This window comes from Lichenostomus cassidix, chromosome 1 (assembly GCF_008360975.1).
Source record: "Lichenostomus cassidix isolate B80296 chromosome 1, HeHo_3.0, whole genome shotgun sequence".
In the NCBI taxonomy this organism is placed as follows: domain Eukaryota; kingdom Metazoa; phylum Chordata; class Aves; order Passeriformes; family Meliphagidae; genus Lichenostomus; species Lichenostomus cassidix.
This window is the reverse complement of record NC_139479.1, coordinates 97,412,785-97,432,803: the sequence shown is the minus strand read 5'-3', so window position 1 is coordinate 97,432,803 and position 20,019 is coordinate 97,412,785. Positions and strand designations below refer to the sequence as shown.

Sequence of the window (20,019 nt, the reverse complement as noted above, 5' to 3'; positions counted from 1 at the left end):
ATATACAATTATGTGTTGTGCCTACTGTGGGGGGCTGACCTTGGCTGGGTGCTAGGTGCCCACAAGCTGCTCCACTGCTCCCCTTCCCAGCTGGACAGGGCAGAGAGAATACGATGAAAAACAACTTGTAGATTGATATAAGGGAGTTTACTAAAGCAAAAGTGAAAGTATGGGTGTGCATAAGCAAAGAGGGAAAAAAAAAGTTTCTTCTCTACTTCCCATCAGCAAATGGTGTTCAGACACTTCTCGGGAAGCTCCAGAAGGCAAACACTGTAAATAGCAAAAGCCCCCTCCCCATTCCTCCTCCTTCCTTTAGCTTTTATATCTGAGCTGACGTCCTGTGATATGAAATATCCCTTGGGTTAATTTGGGTCAGCTCTCCTAGCTGTGTCCCCTCCTGGGATCTTGCCCACCCCCAGCCCTTAGATGGTAATGTTGGAGATGCTGTGCCAGTGCTGCTCATCAGGAGCCAAACACTGGTGTGTTATCAACACTTTTCCAGCTCCCCACGCATGGCACAGCTCTGTGAGGACTGCTGTGGGGAAATGAACTCCAGCTCAGCCAGACCCAATACACCCACTCAGCAAAAGGCACTTTATTACTGAAAGAGATATTATCAGCTCTTGCGTTTCTTCTGCTCAACAATTCTGGCACTCACATCCCTCTCAGGGCCTGAACACCAAGCTGGTGCCAACCTCAGCCCGGGAGCATCTGTCTGGCACTTGCTTATGATGGGTCTAAATTGAGATTGTCTGGCAAGATGGTCTCAGCATTCTTCAACACTAAAAATCCTCTTTGCTCAATCCATCACTGCCAACTTGTAAATAAGGCACAGTTTGAGCTGCTGTACCCCCAGGCACAGCATCCTGCCACAGGTGCCTGAATACATGTATTCTTTGCATACCATGCAAACCTAAAATCTTCATTTTTCCCTTTTAAGCAGAGTGAAAATGGAGTTTGGGTAACTGAATGATAATGAAAACATACTGTGTGGGTTAAGGAGAAGTCACTGGCAGGCCTACTGGACCCTCACATCTCCCAAAGTACATTTTGTTGAAGAAATTGCTCCTCCACTGGCAGAGAGAGAGAGAGACCCTGCTTTTTGTTGCTTCAGGAATCAGCATATGATTGTGTTTAGCTATCATACCGCCATCTCACTATGTTGTTTTTGTTTCATGAAAGGGTTTTGTCCCCTTGAGAACTGAAAGCAGAATGGTGCTAGAAGCTTGATGACTAGCACAGCTAGCCCAGGATTCTCTTCTGCAGGAAGAGCCATTGTGCATATCTGCATCCAGGGACCACTATGCAGGGTAAGTAGTCTCAGCCCTCCCTGAGACAGCTGGTAGAGTGTCTGTGTTGGGGCACTGAGGATGTGAGAGCCAGAGGAAGCCCCACCACTGCTTTTTTCTCCTGCAGTTGCTGTGCAGCCCATGGGGTAGCCCTGCTCCTCCTGCACCACCACCATGCTGTCTCTGAAGAAACCAGGGCAGCCCCATGCTCAGCTGGGTGTGTAAATCCCTGCCTTGCTGCCTTCTGTACCTGTTCTTTAACTTGCAAGAGGAGGTTTTTTCCACCTTATACAAGACTGGAATTGATTCATGAAAATGGGACATATTAAAAATTGGAGGGTGGCCTCAGCATCCTGCTGTTGCCCTCAATCCAGGGAGGCAAGTCAAAGCAAAAGGAATGCAGTGTATTGGGGGTTATCAGTCACCACTGGACACAGAGTGACCGTGTACCCATCAGCCTGACTTTTTTCTGAGATGACAAAATGAACCTTCCTTTTTTTTCACTCTCTTAAATCAACTGAGTAAAATGTCAAAAGGGGAAAGAAAATTACAGTATGTTCCAACCAAAAATACTTATACAAGGGAGCCCCACAGGTGCTTCTTGAGCTTGGTCTCAGTTATGGGTCCTATCCCTTCAAAGAGTTACTTTAAGAATAGTAGTAAAAACCCTCTCTGCCTCTCTTCAGATAGATATAGAGATATGTGTATTGCCTAATTATAATATGCTAATATAGAGATGAGATATTTTTGTTTTGTTGATTTATATCAATTACCTTGTTGGTTCCTTCTTAGTTTCTGTACATAATTTAATTTTGGATTAAAACAAATAACTGGAAAAATTCTGTAACATTATCCAGAAATCTGTTTTCTTTCCCATTATGAAAGGTACTTCTTGCTTGTTTTGGGGATCTAAAGTTGAGTACTTTTCTAAAACCAAAGTCTATCCCACCAGCTGGTAGCCCAGTATTAGATGTAATCATTGCATTTTTGTCTGTAACAAGCTGAGTGAGATGTTATTTTATGAAAGTTGTTGAGGAAGCCTACAGAGCAGCTCTCAGTTTGAGAAGGCAATTTAATGGATCATGAAGTGGCAAACCAGCATGACAGATCTTCCATATTTTTCAGCAGTAAAACTGCTGAAAAAACTCCTCACTAAAACAAAAAGCCCAGCATGTAGTAAAGAGCAAGGGCTGCAGAGCGGAAGGGCCTATTAGGGCTCTCAGAGGGTGTACAAGAAAACAGATCCACTTGATAGTCTGCTGAGAGCTCTGCTGTTAAAAATCTCCTTTTAGTATCTGACTAATAATCTCCAATTTTGCAAGGAAACCTGCGGGTAAAATCTAGTTTTGGTGCAAAACCAGATGTTCCACTTGTGTAGTTTTACAGTCATGTTCAGGGCTTTTTCCATGGGTCTGGGGATAGGCTGGCACCCATGGCCAGCACCAGGCAGACCCCTTGGGATGATGGTTTTCTGGTGGACCTGGACTGGAAGCAGCTCCCAGGGCACCTCGCAGCCATGCCAGTCATCCCATGGGGGCTGCACTCGAGGCCCTTGTAGTTTGTAAGTGAAGGGTTTCTGCCCTGCTGTTGCTTTCTCTTGGTCCTAATTACAGGTGCAGAACATTTGGATTTTTTTGCATACATTTATTAAGTTGTGTCTTATAAGTTTTTTCTTCACAGGTGAGAAATAAGGTCCTTGTGAATTCATAGCCAAACAAATGTGTTCTCTAGATCACAGAAGTGAGGTGTTGAGCTGCAAGTAGGACAGACTAAACAAAACAAAACAGTGAGGGCTTGTCACACTTACACTGCCAACATGTCAGGTTGCAGAACTAAGCTGAACCACAAACAACTGCATAGTAAGGTTTCTTTTGCCCCTTTTAAACGGAGCTCATCTGTACAGATATATTATAACAGTCTTTATGTTAGCGCAAATTCTTAGCCTTCTCTCCTCTACAGGAGTTAAGTGAGCCTTGTTGATAAACTCCCTGACTTCCAAAGAAAAATTGAAGTGTTCATGCTGTTAATTTTCATTTCTGCTTCCTTCTTCATGATTAATTTAACCATTGCAGTGGAGTTATTTTCAGGGGCACCAAGCCAGAGAATCATTTCACTCAGCTTTCATGCTGTGAGATGGAGCATTTGGGTTTGAGTATGAATTTGATAGTAGCAACAGTAGCAGTGGGAAGCTTTATCTGTCAAAGGGAGTCAAAATGGAGCAGAACTGAGAACTCCATCAGCAAGAGTTAGTCTGTTATAGCTATGCTGCAGTAGTTCAAGTCCTTTCTTTTACCCCTCTTAATCAAGTGACAAAAAAAGTGCTCCTGCCTGGCTCAGCACTTCTAATCTAGGCATGCTGCAAAAACACAAAGCCCTCTCTACATGTCGGCCTCTACTAATTTATGTCAGAAAGAACTAAGGTTCTCTAACTAGTTTGGGGGTCTGTAAGAGATGATTTGGGCTGAAATAATACACTATAAACTAATTTACTAAATTTCCACCCAATTATTTGCAAAATAATGAAAACTAGCAGAAGACCAGTGAAGGTTAGGGAGAACGTTTCTCACTGAGAGAGGCAGGTGCCTTTGCAGGCAAATAGTGGGCTTCCAAAGTGAAGCTGTTAGGCTCTGAAATCCACAGAAAAGCTGTGAATCCTCACATGGCCTCCACTCAGATCACTCTTATAAACTGTCCTTGAAAAAGAGAAAACTTCATCTGCTCAGATAGAACTGTGCTGGGGAAGATCAAAACTAGCTGCATGAATTTGATCAGAGAAGCTGAAACAGTGTAGGAAAACCATCCTGCAGTGCAGTTCATGGCTATGTTCACATGAAAGTCATGATATCTATACTCCATACTGCCCTAATAAATCACTTGTCATATGATCAGTGTTTGCTCATAAGTCTTAAAACAAAATAAAGTTAAATGGTCTCTAGATATTTCTCCCTTTTTATTATTCTCACCAGCCTTTGATTGTTTTTAAGGAAAATCAGATTTTGTTTCATTCGATCGTCTTTTTTTTTCCTAGTTCCCTTCCTTTCCCTCCTTTGTTGTCTTGCCTGTGCCTTTCCCTTGCTGTGTGGCTGAGCTCAGCCATGGACCTGCTGGATGTCACTGGCCTTGAGACACCTGTCACTCTTCCTGTGGTATTGGTGACCCGACTCTATGGACTACTTACAGGATCTCACCTGTGCTTCCTACTGCATGCTGCTCGTTCTGTGCCCCTTTTGTCTGCCTCCCTCCCTTCTGTCCTCTGATCTGTTCTGCTGTGATTTGCACTCTCCCTGAGGGATTGCCTTTGCCTCTTTCTGCCTTTCCTTTGAGGAATCCCAGAAGATTCTGACTGAGACAACTGGCTGACAAACCCCTTTAATTTAGTTGATGCATTCTCTGGAATCTACGACTTCCAAGCCAGTTTTCCATAAAACCATTCTTCCATTATGTTCTCTATCCCAGAGCATAACTAAAGGGACACAAAGCCAAATGTTACTTTCATTGGGGCATCTCTAGGTTACCACATTCGGTCTTCACCTGAACTTTGTAGCTTCTGTTTAGCAAGGACATGGCCTTTCCTACTGATTTTTATAGATAAGGTTCTTATCCTAGCTGTCCTTCCACAGTATTTATCCTCTCTTGTATAAGAACTGTACTCACTTTTGTCAAAAAATAGTGTATTTTGCTATCACCTTTTTTTTTCTACATATCCACTAGTAACAATTTTTGGAAGTGGGATATAAAAATGGTTTTTGGCTCAAACCAGATGGGCAGTCTAAATGCTTTCTTTACTTTTGATATGCTCTATAAATTCTGCTTTAAACAGTTCTCCTAGCCTATTCTTTTGACCCTATTATTTTTATGACTATATTTTTATGACTTAAACTCCCATTTGAGTTTTAGCCTAGTTGATACTTTCAAGTATAAGCCTCTGTATGGGGATTCATGTCTGTCTTAACCAAGATATGGATCCAAGCCCAAGCTCTACGTGAATTTGTCTTGTAAACTCTTGAGAGGTGGGACCATCATTTTGTCCTGTGCATGCACTGCATGTTCTCAGAGAGCCTGGTTCTCTAATAATTTCTCTGTAGTGTTGCCCACACCACCAGTAAAGGAATAGGATTATGGGAGGGAAGTTTGGTAGTTGTAGGACAACAATTAAATGCTGGCACCCATGTGGTTTAGAAAGTGATGCAAGAGCCCTCTGAAGTTTATATGTTATCATCCTGTTTTTCTTTACATTATTCATTTCCTAATTACTACGGGGCGTGGGGGGAAGGGGTGTGGAAGTGTTGTTTTCAGTATAATGCAAAGGTGAGAAACCAGTGGCACCGTTCCAAAGTGGCAAGATGTAGTTGTCAGAACAGAGCGTTCTGGACAGGGCACTGAAAGTTAGTGACTAGGAAAATATCAGTAATGGTAAAAAGATCTATTAGTCAGAGAAAATTCAGAGGGTCAAAATGATGTAACTGTTAACATGACTCTAGGTGAACACCCTGGTCTCAGTCTTGTCTAATATTAGGACAAAAGCTCCAAGTTTTATAGTGCAGTTATATTTGATGGAGTATGCAGCAGAGGTATAGAAACATGATTAAGTGTAAGAGAGGTTTATCACTTCCTACAGCTTTATCTGCACATTTCTTAACAAGAAGGCAGTATTTGGGGGCATTATGGTGTTAACTGACTTCTTACTGCATTTCATTAGTTGATTTATGTGATATCTGAGACCAGTGAAAGATGTCTTAGAAGCTGAATTTTCAGGAGATTATATTTTTATATTTTTGTAGAAAAGAACTAAAACAGCTGCACACTTCCTTCTGCTGCAATTAAATTGTTTTAAAATAAATATGTCTCATATATACATATGCACTGGTCATTCAGTGTCATTAACTCTAATTCACCCCAAGGGATCCATTAACAAGATCCTCAGAGGCAGGTCATAACACTTACAAAAATTGCAGCTATTGCAAGCTCAGGGACTAATTGAAGGTAGATCACTCTGAACCCTGACAATGCAGTTTCCAGTGCAAAGGAAATTGTTTTGTGACTCTATTTTGTACACAATCTTTGAAGCAAAATTCTAGGTAACTTCAAGACCAAACCCCACTAATTACAAATGCTCATATATCTTACAGATATAAAACCTTTTTAAAATTGTTTTTAAAAGTCACTCTGTGACTTTTAAATTCAAATTTTAGCACAGACAAGCTTGAACTACCATTTTCATTTCGTTTTGAACTACCATTTTCACTGTACTTATATTTTAAAAAACTGGCAATATGGTCAGAGAGTTATAAAATAGGCTTTTCCTCCTAGGTTTGTATTTTATTAGAAATCTAATGGCAGAGCTCTGATGCCTTGGGGCTCCACTGACAGCTCTAGAAGCAATCTCTAAGTAATAGACACACTAGTTCAATTTTCTTCTTGAATTTACATCAGAATGATCTTTCTTTCAGTCTCAAGTAAATCTTGCCATCTACAGATACCACAAAAAAAACCCTTTGCACCAAAGCACAGTAAATTGCAGAAGTACAGACTGGTGTAGATATTGTGCTACAGCTGTGGATTTTGCAAAATTGAATGTAATCTGTTGCTGTAACAGTACCTCTTGCAAAAACCTTATTGGTTCTGTTTCTGGAGTAAGCCACAGGAATGTGATTGCCCAGCAACACAGCTCAATGAAAGCTCAGATTTTCAGGAGATTTAGCTAAAACTCGACTTACTTTCTGGGTTTTTGGTTTGTTTTTTTTTAATTTTGTGGCTGTGTTTTGTTTCTGGTCCAGTAAAAAATGATCCTTCAGTTTCTTGCTTTATTCACAAGCACACTGGTTTTGCTTTTATCTAGCCCTGATATCCCACACTCTGCCTGATGCTTCACTGAATGTCTAACCCTCAGTTTTGTCAAGCAGCCTAGCTTTCCCCCAGATTTCCTGTTCTTACAGAAGGCACTGTCAAGAGCTTTGCTGTGTTAGAGCTGCAGCCAGGAAACGCTGTAGAACCACAGCTCCAAGTGTGCTTGTTAACATGAGGTATCACTATGAAATGGCCCCACTAAGCCCTACAGCAACAGGAGGGGGAAAAAAATAAAAAAGAAAATTAGTCAAGGTACCTGAATGGCAGAAAACCAAATAGATATATGGCCAACCCAGGGCATGGCACTGCTGCCAAAATGCTGCAGGTCTTGTTTCTGTAACAGCTATTTTGTGAAAGGAAGAGTGGCTAACTATCCTGCTCATCTAATCAAAACACTGTGCTCATTTACATGTATCAAATTTTACAGAAGTAGTTCTCAAAGTGGTGTCAGAGAAAAGTAAACAGAACAATTGCAAGGAAAGGTGGCTTGTGGAAAAAGACTGAAGGAAGTGATTGCATTAAGTTCAGAAAACACAAAATTGACTAATTGTTTCAACATACAGAGGATTTTTAGGAAGTGAAACTCTACCTGTTTTTTTCCTCATGCTATGGTAGAAGCAGGCCAAGAGGCAGTCTCTCAGGGAAAAGAACTTTGCTTTTTCCCCATTCTCTGTAATCTGAAAGGATAGTCAGTGCAGGCAGCTATCCTGTGAAATCTCCTTAAATGGATGAGGAATAAAAAACAACCCAGTCTTATTTTGGAGTGGAGTAAAATGACTATAAGAACAGATTCACCACAGCCTTTGCTTGGTTTGGTGTAGCTAAGATTCCCAGAGGGTCAGCCTGGTGCAACTGCCTCAACCACCTAAGCCCCACCAGCTCCCCAGACCTCTCATCACACATTTAATCAGAATTAATACCATCAGCTCATATTTCTGACTGCTCTTCAGGACTTTGCTGAGAAGGCAGCCTGGGTATGCAGGTTTGTGTAAGCCAGAAATACTTGCAAGATTTGTGAAGCCAGAAATGTTTATATTAGGGAATACTTGCTCAGAGTTTACAGATACATTTTTTTCCCATAGAAATATATTGTTACGTAACCCAAACACACACAGTAAAATTTCAACGCTGTGTGCTACAAGCTGTGGTGAGGTGCATGGTGCAGCTCTGTGGTGATGACAAGGAAATCTCCCCCCACCTTCCAGGTGATTACACAGCGTCCATCAACAGGTATCTCAGGCTGGGATCTGCAAGTTCTGTTCTGTTTTTGCCAGAAGCTGTGTGTGTTGTGCCCTGGATTAGCCCTCAAACACACACACACACACACACACACACACACACACACACACACACACACATATATATATATGTATGTGCGTATGCATACAAAACACAATGGGAAGTTCTGGTGCCTGGCCACTGAATTGTGCTTGTGGTTTAGTGACTAACCAGACTGTATTTATAGCCTCTCTCTTTCTCCTTCCCAGACCCCTTTCTCTGCTATATTTCTATTATTTCTGCTTTTAAATCAAGCTCTTATTCTCAGGTCCATTTGAATACTACAGACAGGTAAGGTGAGGTTAAAGGACAATGTTAATTCCTGAGTGCTCTCAGGAAGCTGTGGAGACAACTGAGGAGGAAGCTGATCAGGCCAGGGGATAGGAACTGCTGCTGGAAAGAGACCCCAGCCCCCATTTCTCCTCAAGAGCTTTCTCCTCAAGGATTTTTAATCAGAAAAACACTCTACTAAGCTGTCAGCAGTCAGCAAGTTGTTGCTGTTTCCCTTTAAGCAACTTCTAGATTCAGACCTGCAAGATCTACTGAAACTACTGTCTACTATTACTTAGGTAAGGAGGTCGTTTTGGGAAAATTATGAAGAACATCTATTTATTACCTTCCTGAAAGAGGAATTTGCAGTTGTTTTCCATCTACCTTCCTTTCAATGCAAGGACAGAACCCACCTGAAGTAGGACAGTGCTGAGCAGCTGCTGCACTTCGTTTACAGAGCTGGCTTTCTGGAAAAGCCATTCATCTCACAATACCTCATGGAAATTGTTTATTTATAAGATGTGTAGAAAAAAAGCCACAAACATTTTTAACTTGTAGGAAAATACAAGTGCATTTGGTAACAATGAGAATCTTTGTCACATGCTCTTAAGGTTGTTTACAAGACCAGGGTATTTCCCCCCCCCAGTATCACTATCCCCCATCCCATTGGAGGATAAAAGAAGACTCATTCCAAATGCAGCTATCTGCAGACAACTGAAATTGGAGGAGCTAAGTACAAACACAAGTTCATCCCCTTGGGGATCAGGACTTGTTTTATCAGTAAACTGTGGTCACTGCAGCACAGACCTCAGCTATAGCATCACCTTGGCCTTGCCATTTTTAGGTTTCTCACTTAGGGTAATCTTTTTTCCTTAAGTCTCTAAATTTCTTTGAGACAAAACAGTACACTTTTAGAGGTACTCTATTCCTAAACTAACTAAGATGCCATCTGGAAATGGTCTTAGTGTCACACATGATTAACCAGCAGTTAAACACACAAATGTTAATATAAAATTTTTGTGTGTACAAAGTTGTCAGAGAAAAACCATGAAAGTAACAGCTGCATGTACAACATGGCTGTTCTTGCTTACAGAGTTTGGTCAGTATTTACCTTTTTCACAGGTTGTTTTTCTCATTCTGTGAGAAGATTCTGTCAAGATGACAGCGGTCCCTGCATCTCACACTGTTCCCCTATTAAACACCTTGTGTCATTGTGCAGCTTATTTTGATGAAATTTGTTTAAACATCTGCATGAACAGAGACTTGCCAAGTTTCTTTCTCGCAGTTTCTAGGGCTTCGTGACTGAGGCTGATTAAAACATCACAAACACTCATTTTCTCTTCTCAATATCATCTGAAAAAAAGACAAGAATGCCTTTAGATGATTTTATCCTTCCCTGTACAGTCCTGACTTACTCCTGAAGCATGAGATCCTATTTGCAGGGCTTTGAGCCACTTTAAGCATAAAAGTTAGCTTAAAAATATATCAACTTAGCTATTCCACAGCTTAGTGGTGTGGCACATAACCCAAAAGTCTGCTGGTATAATGTGACAAAAGTGTCTTCCTTTTCGATGCGGACTGTGACCAGTGCAGACCAGCCCTTTCCTGCCCCCACGGAGCTCATGAGTTGTCAAGCTGCAGAGCTAATCCACCTCACTGGGGACAGTTCAGTAAACAGCACAGATGGACTCCTGCGTGTCCCTGGCACCTCCAACTTTAGGTGCCTGCAGGAAGCTGCTTTTGGAATAAGTCTTCTTTTCGTGCCAGGCTTCTGACTTGCTCTGGAATTGCTCTGAAAGGCAAGATACCTTGTTTTCTTTTGTTCATGGAGCTCCCATTTTTTCATGGAAAGATAACAAGAAGAACCTGTGAAGAGCTGCTGAGCAAGAAGAAAAAGAATGGCAGCTATTTAATACGAGAGAGTGAGAGCGTGGAAGGAGCCTTGTGTCTCTGTGTTTTGTAAGTACTCTAATCACCTGATTATCACCTAAAATCACCTGAGAAAAGACAAGAATGCCTTTAGATAATTTTATCCTCCCCTATACAGTCCTGACTTATTCCTGAAGCATAGGACCCTATTTTCAGGGCTTTGAGCCACTTTAAACAGAAAAGTTAACTTAAAAATACAACCATACCTCAGTGTCAACGTAGCTATCCTGTAGCTTTTTAAAAGTTTTTTTTTAAGTTTTCAGATGGATCCAAAGACAACAATCATCTTCTCTAACATTAATAGTTCTTCCCTGATTTTAACAGACTCCAAGAGAGTATGTCTAAGTATTCAAGTAGTGCTGGTCTTAGGTTTCCTTTATAGTGACTAGTGAGAGGGTGGCATTTGCAAAAAAACAAAAAAATTTCATGTAACAGATGATAAATTAACTATAATATGTTGATGCTGGTCTCTCCCTGCAGAAAATAAGGGGAGCCCAGAGAAAATAGTTTAGCCTGCCAAAATATGTTAAGAACCTTACTGCAAGTAACTGCCTCTGTAACGAAGGGTAAAACAGCGTTTAGCACTGTTGAGACACTGAAAAGTCTCACAGCATGTTACAAAACACATCCTTCTTGGTAGAATTTCTGTCTGATGAAAGCCTAGCCTTGTGTTTCAAAGGAATTTTACCTGATATAAGAACATAGGTTGAGACTGAAAATTACAAAATTATTTTTGAATTCATATGACAAATCCACAGAGAGGATGGGCATAGAAGACTATTTCTAGTCCTTAGCTTTAATTACTACAATTAAAATTTTATTACTTTCTTTTTCTATAGGGAATAGCACTTTTATTTTCCTTTCAAGATGGCTGTTTTACACTTTTCATATATAAATGATCTGTTCAAAATGCATTCAAAGTTAAAAAAATTAAAATCTAGGTCTTTCTTTGTTTGAACCTATGAGGTTTTACACTCTCATTGAGGAGACATTTGAGTGTGACATGAAAACTTTTTAATACCTCTAATTAATTAAAAAATACAAGAAGATGTTTTTATCAATCACTAAAAATGCATTTCTAATGAAACAAAACAATGGAGAAGGGAGAAAAAGGAGAGAGAAATGGAGTACTATGGGATTGGTGGGTAGAAGAAAGGAGGTCTGCAAAATGACAGAACAAGGAGAAGAGAAGTAATAAGTGGCAGACAAACAGCCCTCAGGGAGGGACCTAGAGGAACCTGCTTTCAGTATGGTGTGGAATGAGACAATGTAGGGGGTGAGGGGAGGGAAGGAGAGTTGAAGGAGATGGGAGGGAATAGGGAATGGGTACACATGCCCTATCAGAGGGGACAAATGGGGAACCTCACACAGAGGAAGAATGACAATGTAAAAACCTGGGTTAAGCTTTGTGCCACACCAACATGTTTGCTTCCCCTTTTGTCTTCTTTAAGGGCAAAGCAGATTTGCCTTGTGATATCTCGCCGACATGCTTTGGCCTGTCACATCTGGCCTGCCACAATATTCTGGGCAGGCACATGAAAAGTCATGTGACTTCCAGTTTGCCTCTGTGGGTTTGTAGTGTTAAAAGCTGCTAAGAACTGTAGGGTTTAGTGGATTTGACCATAACTCAGACGTTAACAAATGCCACAGCTAAACTGCAAGGGTGGCAGCAATGGTGCACAGATGGTGGCATGCACGGGTAAGAGCAAGGCTTGTGTTCACACAGCACATGGGATGGTATTAGTGTACTGGCTGAGAATTGCCTCAGAGATTGGGCTGTCCGGCAGTTGCTCAGTAGGCAAACTGCCCTAAAACTGGGCGCAGTCAACACTGAAACTCTTAGTGATGTTCCAAGGCAATTTTTGGATTAAAATTGCATCTTAAAACCTTGTTTAGCACCTAATGGGCTTGATGTACAAACTGATGCACCCTTCTCAAATTAACTGATCCGTGGGCAGAGATATTGATCCACTTGCTACAGCAAACAAACAACTTTTTTTATCCTTTATTACTGGGATATGGGTGGGAAAGTGCACTCCCATGGAGGACTGGGGAGTCAGAATGGTGAGACCAGTTCAAAGGCATCTCTCCTCTAATGGAGCGTGGTGCTGATGCACCTTCCTCCCCAGCACATTGTCTCTTTCATCCAGAATTATCCCAGGTCTCTGACAGTGCCTCAGTTCAGTCCTACAGGTTTTGCTGCTGTTCTATTCTCTTTGTGGTTCAACATGTCACACTTCCTCTCACCTCACTTTTCTTCCAGACTAAGCACTTTGTTTGTTTGTTTGTACCCTATTACTAGTTCTTGGTAAGCACTTAGTAGTTAATGTGGAAACACAAGTTTCCATTTTAATGGTAGTTTCATGTTTATTTAGTAAAAATTATAGTAGCTGAATAATATCCAGGCAGTAACGTTTTAAAATTTCGTTGAACAGCAAAGAACAAGTTTCAAAAATGATCAGTTTCTGGTATTTCTTTTTCTCACTTCTCTGTCTCTGTGCAAAGAATGAGCACATTTATGCAAGTACTCTTCAGCGAGGAACATGTGGATTTCAACAGGTTTCTCAGGAAGGCAAAAATCAAAATATGCATCCCTGTGATACCACTCTTTGAATTAAAACAAATCTATTGTAACTGGAAGCCTTATCCTGATCTCAGTTCATGGTAAATTTTTTTGCAGAACAAAGTAGTTTATTTTCAGAGTAACTGCTCATTTATGTTCAAGTCTGTGAGCCAGGTATTCACCTTAAGACTCTCCCTCCCATGACAGTTCACTTCACATAGCCACAGAGGTACATGTGAAGTCGTCCTGATGGAGGCATACTAGTTTAAAAGACTTGTTTTCAGATGCTGCTTCCCCCTCTCCCCAACCCTCTCACTTATTTGTGGTGTATATTTTCTTGCAACTCTGCTACCTTTTTTGATCACAGTCATGATCCCCAGTTCACCTCCTGCACTGCCACTGCATATCTGACAAAGCTTTGATTTCTGTTGACAAAGCATATCTGAAGACATCAGTAGCCTCAGTGTTCAAACACATGCATATTATCAAAAATAACTAAAAAACTGGGAAATGCAAAGGAAGAACCTTATTCTTAAAAGTAGGAGCCATATAGTCATTTTCTGGGTGCTGGTGACTGGAGGCCATTTTCTGCTAACATTTCTCCAAGAATTCAATGGCCTTCTTGTCACAGAAATGCAAAATAAAGTGCATTTCTATGCACTAGGGAGGTATCACACGTGAAGAAGATAAGAGAGAGATAACAGGAGGTGATAGCTGTGGAATCAAATTATGCTTATAAAAGGCCTGAATTAGGTTTAATTAATAAATTATTTGAAACCCCTGGTTAGAGTAATCTTATATTTCAAGATACTCATTTTGTAATCTCTTATGTTTTCCCTTTCTGTCTCTGCCTTGTTCAACTTTACTGCACAAGTTCTCATGTCTTTAATACCACCTAATATTTGCAGATATTTCCAGTCTTGCACTTTGTTCATGTAGTGTATAATGTATACAACAATGTTTTTCACAGCTTTGAGGACCTCATCTACACTTACCGTATCTTCAGGGAACACCAAGGCTATTTTAGAATGCAGGTGAGTAACTCTCATTACATCTTTAAAGACTGCACTAAGGATCATAAATTTTCAAACTTCATAGATTAAAAGATCTTAGCTGCATCTATAATCAATGACCATTTTAATCTATGGTCATATTAGTCTATGATCATTTGATAAATCATAGATTTTTTTTAAATTCATGCACACAATACCATAGAAAATACTTTCAAGTTTGCTCTCCACGCAATTCTTGTCTTATTACATATGAGCTCAAAAGTAGCTATTGAGTTTGCAGAACTTCCTTATAATCTAAGTGGCTCTGTTATTTATTAACCAGCTGCTTTCTGATTTGACCATTTCATTAGCACTGATGAAAAATCTATTACTTTTGTTACTTTCTCCTGTTCCTAATTAGCTACTTCTACTTGAAAGCTCTGCCATTGCACACAGCATTTCATGGGGATCTGGGATATTGCAATGATCTTTTTGATTTAAAGAATATAATTCTGTGTGATTATGAGTCACCTGAAGTGATGACGCCAGAAAATGCTGCTTATTCAAGCAAAACAAGTGTAAGAGAGACTAATCCTTCAATCAAATCCCCAGGCAATGTGAAAGGACATAGATAAAGCTGGCTCACTCCTCTACTTGTAGTAGGACAGCCAAGAGCACTGCCAATAATTAAGTAGCATTTAAGTGGAATGAGGAAATCACTTCATAAAGGACACACTGAGCTCTCACATGCTGGTAATTTATTGCTTATTAATGGTTTTGCCTGAGTATGAAAGACACAATTTCCCATGAAGAAGAATGGTTTGTTTTCAAAAAATATTCTGTTTTGGACCTTAGCCACTCCACTGGGGTTATGCTGTCATGCCTATTGGCAGATAACCAATAACTCAGACACTTTTATTTTTTTCAAACCCATTTTCCTTACAAAGTTTTGCCAATAATGTGAAAGAAGAATTCAGTTCTTGAAAAAATTTAGTTCAGATTATTTTGGCTTACTGAAATTGAAATAATATATTGATGGTGGAGGAGAGGTAGGTTGGGGTTTTTTTAAAGGCCAGATTCAGCCATGAGCTTCCTAGAGTGCAGTAGGTTGGACCTGACCAGCTAAGCACCCCCAGAGCTTCTCACTCTCTCCCTCCTTAGCAGGACAGTGCGAGGGGAAGAGAACACAAATGTGGCTATCACAGGTCTTTCCCATGAGAATTTTCTCCTGTGTTTTATAAACAAAGATAAAGTTTGGATGTGATTAAAAACAGTGTCTCGAGATTTGGGCAGTTCAGGCCTGGCCAGTCAGGCCTAGGGGGAGGTTTCTGACTGACCAATCTGGGTGACCTCTGAAAAGTCTATATAAGTTGGAATCAAAATAATAAAGCTCTCTTTTCTATGCCACGCTGAGAATCTGGGTCTTTTTCTCTGCTAGCGGCTCAACAGCAACACACAAAGAGCAAAAGTGAGGAAATTCCTGGACCAGATAAAATCAGTTAAACAGGTAAAGCAAAGTTGTGCATGCAAGAAAAGCAAAGAAGGAGTTTAGCAACTCCTTCCCATTGGGAGGCAAATGTTTAGCCACCTCATGGAAAGTGAGGCCTCAGCACACAAATACACACGAGCATTTATGCCAAAAATTTACACTGATGTTCTTTTTGGGAAAAAAAGATGGTGAGGGTGGTTACTTTTAGTGCCATAACCACGCCACCAAACAGGTGTCCCTAGTGTTTTCAGGACAATGCAATATTCTATCACCAAATCTGTTTACAAAACAGCTCTTTGGTAAATAAGAATCGACTTATCATTCTTTTCATTTAGGGGACTCTATGTGAAGGGCACTTGCAAACACTTTTTGTTATCCTTTGCTTACAGACTTCTGAAGGTGTTCCAGAGAGGACTTTCAAAACATTAAAGGACCTAATATACACTTTTGAAAAGCCAAATCAAGGACTAATAACAAACCTCCGCTACCCAGTGAAGAAATTGAAGGCCTCCCAAAGAAGCCAGAGGTTCAAGTCAGGAATGGACAGTGTTTATGCTGGTGAGAAATTTAGTTCTGCCTTTGTGGGTTTTTTAAGATGACGGCATTGACAGGTTTGTGGTGAATACTTGCTAAATGTCCTCTCACAGGGAAAAAAGTTCAACATCCTCCCTTCTCTCTTGTGTTCACTGAAGTCGTTATTCTTAGCTCACAGGTTACTTACCCTCACCCACTACAAATGAACCAATGAAAATCACTAGAGATACAGAATGATGAATAAAGCTGCCCACAGCTCACTCCCTCATGGGTGTTAATGCTTCTAGGCTGGGGAAAGCTGAGAACCAGTTTTTCCCAATGTGCTTCTGCCAAGGTACCAGGCCCTTGCACTTCACTGGGCATTGAGGCTGTCCTTTACCTTCATTGTCGAGGTTCTAAGATTTTTTTATATCAAAACCCTACTCAGTTAGTTCTGAGATGGGCGAGTATGCAAGCCAGCTTGTGATTTGTGTTAGAACACGACTACCTGGTAACAAGCATATAGCATTGTGCTCAGGATAACAGCTTTGGAACCAGAGTTCAGCCTCTCGTGGCTCTTCTGCTAATGAGTCCCAGGTGTAGGACAAGGATACAGTGCTTCTACCTGACAGAATTATGCAAATGGATACAAGAAAGAGAGAAGTTTTCATAAAGCTTTAGACTGTGTTGTATAGCCCTATGTTATCCTTATGTCCTTGTTTCAAGAAGAGTGAGTGGAGATACTGTTGGTAACCCGCCAGCATACCTCACACACCTCTGAAAAGCCATTCTGCATGTTCCTGCTGTACAACACTCAGCCGCAGCATCCATCAGGCCGAGGGCTGCAAAATAATCCTGAAATTGTTCCATGACCTCTGGCAGAGTGTGCCAAGAACTACAGCCCGGCACACGTGAGCAAGGGAAATCCTTTCCTTGAGTTCGGTTGTCAGAAAGGAAACAAAAGCTTGGAGTCTCCACCCTGCCCTGTGATTTGCATCTCAAGCCCAACAGCATCCCAGCACGGTGGAGTGGGGCAGCCTCTCTGCAGCAGTCGCTGGGGTTTTGCTCACACGAGCAGTGCCACCGCTCCAGTGCAACCAGTGGAACACCTCAAGGGACTGGGGTCACGATCCTGGTGGTTGGAGATATTTCACCTTTGTTTTCTGGCCTAGGGACAGCTTTTCTGAGGGCAGCTTGAAGAGCAGTAGGTTTCCATAGTGGAGCTTTGAGTCCCAAGCACTGAATTTCTGCCTTTTCCCTGGCTTCTCAAAACCCAGAATGAATCTAACAAGGTGTAAGAGAGAGGGGGTTTTTCAGGCTCTCCTCTCTTAGTTGGGATGCAAACTTTTCTTTTGGGTATTTATATACAGGAGAAGGGGGGGTGTTGTGTTATGTGAGTCACAGATATCTCAGCTATTGATCTGTTTTACCAACAATGGATGATTTCCAACATTTGACTGCTCCTCAGGAAGGAGGAGTCTTATGTGGATACAATTGTTTATAACGGTGCTTGCTGGGTCAGAGAAGACAATGGCAGGCTTTGCCTCCATGTGGGCTCCTGGAGAATCCAGTCCATAGGACAGGGGGCCTAAACATTGGCCCTGCAATAGCAGAGAGAACACTGAGAAACCAGTGAGTTATTGATCCCTGCCCTGCCACAGGCAGTGCTGCTTCCCATGGCCTTTCACAAGAGCCTCTTGCAATGACATCTTTTTTTTGTTTGTATCGATTACTTTACAGAAGTTGATGACAGCGGTGATTACATCACTGTGTTACCCTGAAGGATGTGCACCTGATGATTTGGGAAGCTGCCAATCCAGGCTGTGCCACAGCACAATGCTTCAGCTCTGGGAGCTACCAGCTCAGTGCTCCCCACTCTGGATCTGGAATTAGCCTTCTCCTTCTGTGGACTGTCAGAGCAGCTGTATTTTAGATCCAGTACCAGCTACTATGTGTTACTCTGTGTTAAATACATGCCATAAAAATTAATCAACCAGTGGAAAATGGTTTGAAATACTTTTAATGTTGAGAACTGGTTCTGGCAGCTTACAAGAGGTGTACAAGTTCTACCTGCATGTCGACATCAATGCATCCTCTTCTTAATAGGTTCGGTACATATGGGAGTGCTTATTCCATTTCATTTGCTACTGCCATTAGCTCTGTATTATGTGTATGTCTTTTTTTGTGTTTTTTTAAATGTAAGAATCTGGGTTAATATTACCCCCAATTTTAAATATTTAATACTTTAGTTCTGAAGGTGGCCAGTCACTCGTACACACTCTCTCACCATTTGAGACCGTCACGAAAACATTTGTATTCGTTAAGTGTTTAAGACCTTTCACAAATTATTTATGTATTTTAATGGGTAATATTAGTTAGATTTTTTTCTATTATGTTTCTCTCACACCATTATTTGTCAAAGGAATTTTAGACCTTTCAGTGCTTTAGACTTCATTATGAATTTAATAGTGCTGCACAATTCTTGGCTCCAGGCTCAACTGGTATTTGTAGCATGAAGGAGACCAAAAAAATGAGACTATTAATTAACTCTAGCATTGTCAAGAAATACTAAAATATGTGTCCAAAATGTCATTAATTGAAAATAAAGTAGCTGTCGATGAAAAATGGTACTATGGGACATAAAAACCCCAGGCCTTGCTCTGTAGAAGCACATAAATGACATGCCTCTTTATTTGCAGAACTGAGCAGCCTGTCTGATAGCTGGTTATCACAGGTACCAGACTGAGGAACTGCTGTGCTGAGACACCCCACCTCCAGCAGCCTGGTCCTTAACAAAGCACAACACTGTAGTTTTTCTGAAATGACAGTCTCAGCAGTCCCCCAGGTGCTCAACTCAGCAACACTTGGGAAAGACTGAGTGACAAGGAATCCCAGCCTGTGCCTCACGGTGCATCCTGGGTGACTGATGGCTGAACAGGGCACAAGGGCCGGGCTGTAGTGCCTTTTAGCTGGCACTTGGCGAGCTGGCACTTGGCAGCCATGTTTTGGACTCAGATTCACAACAGTCACGGTGGCTGCAGCTCCTGATGTGGCATCCAGGACTGAGGGTGACTCCAAGCCCACACCAGTCACTTCTCCAGCGTTCCCTTGCGGCAGTCGTGCGAAGCAGGTGAAAGGAATAAGGGAGTGTCTTTACAAACAAATGGCTGGTAAAGAGAAGACCTGAGTCTGCTGGTAAGATAGCTTTGATACTGAGAGATAGAAGAAACAATTAATAGGATTTCCATAGGAATTTCCCTAATTAGATTTACCCAAAACTGTGTCAATGAACTACAGGAACAGACACACAAGAAGAAGAAAAGGGGACTGTATATTGGGGTTGTCTGTATTAGGGGGGGATGTATATTAGTTAGGCATTCCGGGAAATCTGTACCTCTCGAGTACCTCAGCCAATGGGGAAAGACAGGGGAACTGCGGCCGGGAATTAGGATAAAAGAGGCTGCGTCCTCTATCAGTTTGAGAGACCCCATGGGAAATGCCCATGACCTCTCCTTTTATTCATTAATAAAGTTACAGGACTCCTCTGTCTCCTTTTTGGACATAAACCTCTGGCGTTTGTGGATTAATTTTCCTGACACAGGGGACACGAGAAGGATCAAGGAAAAAGGAAAAAGAGACACAGAATGACATTAACGTTGCATTCACATTACTCGCCTGTGCTTTAAAGTAATGTTTGTCCTATTAACAGTGTAGGAAAATGAGGACAATATAGATATTCCTACACATATTTGCAGGCGTAATTATGCACAAAACAATCCGTGCACGAGTCGAGAAAACATGTTCAAAAGCTTCACGCAGCAGCATCTACTTGCCGACATCCCAAAGGTG

At 41.3% G+C, this 20,019-nt stretch overlaps 1 protein-coding gene across 2 annotated transcripts; it reads left to right on the top strand.

Annotated features, from left to right (window-relative positions):
• The first annotated feature begins 298 nt into the window (after positions 1 to 298).
• SH2D1B (SH2 domain containing 1B) lies at positions 299 to 18,121 on the top strand. Of its 2 annotated transcripts, XM_085072967.1 has the most exons (5): positions 299 to 1,310; positions 10,537 to 10,643; positions 14,147 to 14,210; positions 16,047 to 16,215; positions 17,911 to 18,121. In XM_085072967.1, exons 1-5 carry the CDS (start codon positions 1,230 to 1,232, stop codon positions 17,949 to 17,951), a joined length of 462 nt encoding a protein of 153 aa, XP_084929093.1. In that variant the 5' UTR covers positions 299 to 1,229; the 3' UTR covers positions 17,952 to 18,121. The 2 variants fall into 2 exon arrangements, with proteins under 2 accessions (XP_084929093.1, XP_084929103.1); XM_085072977.1 differs by lacking the exon at positions 299 to 1,310 and having other exon boundaries at positions 10,164 to 10,643.
• Positions 18,122 to 20,019: the final 1,898 nt, after the last annotated feature.